The 4,191-nt window shown below is 36.2% G+C and overlaps 1 protein-coding gene across 1 annotated transcript; it reads right to left on the minus strand.

The window, feature by feature from the left end:
* Positions 1 to 343: 343 nt before the first annotated feature.
* On the minus strand, positions 344 to 3,523 carry LOC113756769 (thiamine pyrophosphokinase 1-like). The gene is given in 8 exon segments (XM_027300307.1): positions 344 to 594; positions 704 to 884; positions 1,198 to 1,447; positions 1,854 to 1,952; positions 2,601 to 2,673; positions 2,958 to 3,004; positions 3,006 to 3,055; positions 3,153 to 3,523. Coding segments are annotated over 7 exon segments (798 nt in total). The 5' UTR covers positions 3,313 to 3,523; the 3' UTR covers positions 344 to 594; positions 704 to 765.
* Between the last annotated feature and the right edge of the window lie 668 nt (positions 3,524 to 4,191).

Genomic DNA, 4,191 nt, shown 5'->3' on the forward strand with positions numbered 1-4,191 from the left:
AACCTTGCCTTGGCATAATAAAGGCACTTGTAGAGGAGACACACTAAAGCACACCTATAAATGATGCATGCTAGTGGACTGTGTCTGGACATCCAAATAAAATTTGTCCTGGAGACTGAAATAGAAATGATACTACCAAATCCAAAGTTTGCAACACTTAAAATTTCATTTTGTCAGCTAAAAGTTTCACATCAGGTCTTTATTAATGACCTTTTCAAATTTACCACTTTGCACTTAAGCATTCCCTTTAATATTATCTTTTCCAATTCCAATAATTTCCATATATGTTACAGTAGAAGTTCTCCAACCAACTAATGGCTCTAAATTATTTACAAATCCATACTTCTATAATTTACCACACTGTGATATAACAAGTCAGCTATAAAATGTACTTGCTCAGAGCAAGTCAAAAGTTTGGTCTACCACAATATAACATACTTAAATTGTCTCAAACAATAACATTAAGTGTCACAACTACATCCAATATCTAAGTACGAAGTACAACTGAGAACTGGGTGAATGCACTTGAGGTAGAATATCTTCTGTACTTGATATACAAGTTTCTTCTGTAAAAATAGAAAACAGGTTCATGTACTGGTTGTCCAATGACATGAAGAAAAGAAGAAAATAAGTACAAGAATTAATAAAAATCAAGAACAAGAATAGCAGTTTCTGTACAACATAAATCAATGTGATTTTTCACCTAGTTGCTCAGAAAAATTCCTGATACATGGAGATCAGACATCATCTAGCAGTCTAGAATTTTCAAGCCTTTTTTATGGATATGGTCCAAATCAGGTCGCTGTCAGAACACACAGTTACAATCTCTCCTTTAGCAGTATTTGACGTGCTGATTAAGCCACCAAATTTCATCTCCGTGTTGCCTAAAAGGAAAATGTTCATCAAACATAAGCTTTTATACTCACTGTAAATTATAGCTACAATGAATACGTTACAGACTAGAAACCGGCAATTAGAACAACACAACATAGATAGCCATAGCCAATAAATCAAAAGGAATAACACAACCTTCCCCTATTCAGGAGATTTATGCCCAAATTAATTGCTTCTGTACAGTGACAATATGTGGTTGTGACAATTGACAAGTACCAGCAGAAGCATCAAAAGATTAAAACAACCACGCTCAGATGTTAAGAAATAAAATCAATAGTATGCAAATGATCTCGAAATACTCACGCAGATCCCACTGCAGGCCAGTTGTCGTCGTACTTTGAGATGGCATACCAAAGGGAGCAAGTCCACAATGTGGGCCCTCAATAGAGGGATTAATGTGGATCTCATGATGATGAGTCCCAGGAAGAAGTTGGATGAGGCAATCATCATTCAGAAGAATTATACGCATGCTTGAGAAGTGATATAGTACGTTGATGTTTCCAATCTCATGGTCAAACCTCCCACCAAGTGCCCCAACAACAAGAATGCACAACTGAAATCAATCCAGTATCAATCTAAGACACAGAAGTTAAAGTATCCCTTGAAACAGAGATGTTTTCAATGCCCTGAATCCTGTTAAATATTGGGAACGAAAAGAACAAACAGCCAACATGCTTCATATTGCAGATTCATTTTAACATTCATGCTGTTAGGTTTGAAACTCAGTCTTCAATTGTTTTAACCCAAAAATTAGAGTTCTTGGTGCATGGGGAACCACGCTGCTTCCCCTCCCGAAAAAAAAAAAGACATACCATGTAATAAAGAAAAAAATTGCAGAGAAGATTAGTGCAAATTTCATGCAAATGATGATATAGACAACCAAAACATCAGTAGAGGAGTTCGAGTTAACAAAACTTTCGTACACAAATCAGAAAATTCCAACAGAAAACTAGACTCACATTTGACTTTTGTGGATCTGATAAGCCATGGATGTAGATCACACATTTATGCAAATCCGTGGTGTCCTGATCATAAGAGGCATCTATTATGGCAGTACCCTGCATTTGATTAGCAATCCAAACATTGAAAATATGATTCTTGAAACACTCAGGCAAGTAAAATGCATGTAAGATAAACTACTAAAACCCACATATGAACAAACACCTTGAACAATCTTTGATTAAATGCAAACTGACATTTCCGGTTCATTTCTACGCTTACCTGAACATCGCTGCAGTTTCTTTTACCAGAATTAACTTTCCTTTTGATAATTCTGCTAATAAAGAAAGAGTGAGAACCAAATCATGCCTGATTAGGCCAGTTCCATTTACCTCTTCTGGCTTCGAAGCAATTTGCAAAACCACAGACCATATGGTTTTTAAAATTGGATTTTGTGAGCAAATGAAATATGGAAAATACCTCAAGGTATATCGTGCAGGTTAATTCTAATCCAATGGCAAGTATGCAATTAAGATAAAAGCTGTAAGAATTTGGCCACTGCTAGTGCTGTGCCAGTTAGACGGAATTTGGCAAAGAAGAAAAGAAGTATACGTGTGGGTCTGTGGTACTATGAATAATTTTACAATTTGCAATAAAAAGGCAATGCTTGACTAAATAACCCACATTAACTAGTCAATTTTGAATTTTATATCTATTGCACATTTTTACTTATAAAAACATGATTTTGCAGAGAATTAGCAGCTTACCAGGTTTGAATAAAAATCTACAACCTCAGTCCTGACAGAATCCATGTCTCCCTTTATTACATCTGGCTTGTACCTTAAAAAAAAATAAAAATCCAAGCATTTGAATTCAATACAGCAACCTTAATTCAGCCAAACTTAAAATTACTCTTCCAAAAAATCCATATAGAAATTTTCAGCCTGATCAAGCATTGAACACTATATATATATATATATATATATATATATATACACGCGCGTGCGCGCGCGCACACACACAAAGTCAAAAACGCAAGAAATTTGAAACAAAGGAGAAATGAAGGTTTTTAAACATTTAACATCCATAAGAACTGCAAATTTAAAAAGTTGGAGCTGCAATACTTCTTACGGACAGCAACGGCGTCATCTTGCGGAAAGAACTTAGGCAATTTCATCGAACAGTCGATTGGCGCCACCGTCCGCACATACACGAAGTTGAGCTGCACAAAGCAAAGAATCGTTATAAGCATGGAGGAGTAGAAGAAACCAAAACGGCGTCGTAATCAGGTTACAGTAATAGTAGTAGTACTTAATTACCGTGGCTCCACAAGAGGGGAGTCATTCCAGGGAGACGCTGGTTAAGGATGATGAGAGCGTACTTTCTTGGTCGTGAAGTTAAGCCGTTGATATTGTCGGCGGCGGCAGCGGCGGCGGGATTTGGGAGGAGAAAGTTGGAAGAATGAATCATCACGTCCATGGCTAGACTAACTTGCTCCGCCGCCGTCCCGGCAGCTGAAGCCGATTGACTACGCTTTGTGAGCGAGGAATATGCAGTTTGGTTACGGCGGGAGAGGGAAACAGAAAAGACGATCGACTCCGTTATCTTTCCGCTACAAGACAACTACCAGCATATGCCGATCGCCGCATGCCCAATCCCACATTCCGGGCGACTCTGACTTTTTCTCTATACAGTGGGAAAAGCAGAGTGCAGATCCTCTATCCAATATTTTGTGTCCAATTTCACGTCCAATGTGAAATTACGTAATTTCACTTATTATATCTGCTGATGTAGCAATTAAAAATAGGTGGCTGTTTGGCTGCCTTATACTTCTTTTTATTTTTCTTTTTTGGATTTCCTTTGTTTACACAACTTTGTTACAATTCATTTTTAAAACAAAGTATTAAATTTCAAATACAAAAGAATATTTAAAAAAGATGGAAATTGTAACAAAGTTGTGTAAACAAAGAAAATCCAAAAAGAAGAAAGAAAAAGAAGTATAAGGCAGCTAAACAGCCACCTATTTTTAGTTGCCACATCAGTAGATATAATAAGTGAAACTACGTAGTTTCACATTGGACAGGAAATTGGACACAAAATATTGGACAGAGGATCTGCTATCGGAAAAGCACCCCCATAGGTGTGCAAATTAAGAAAAAGTCAAAAAAATTTAAATTTAGTTGTTTATATTAAAATCAATAGAAGTAAAAAAAAAAAAGTAATGACAATGACTTTTTTTGACAAACAAATAAAGAAACAAATGAAGTTATTGGGTGTGGGAGTTATTAGAAGTTGCCAAATTAGAAGTTATTGGAAGTTATTAATAGTTATCTTTAGTAAATTTTTACTTTTTATAGG

Source organism: Coffea eugenioides, unplaced genomic scaffold (genome assembly GCF_003713205.1).
Source record: "Coffea eugenioides isolate CCC68of unplaced genomic scaffold, Ceug_1.0 ScVebR1_2481;HRSCAF=3513, whole genome shotgun sequence".
NCBI classification, from domain to species: Eukaryota; Viridiplantae; Streptophyta; class Magnoliopsida; order Gentianales; family Rubiaceae; genus Coffea; species Coffea eugenioides.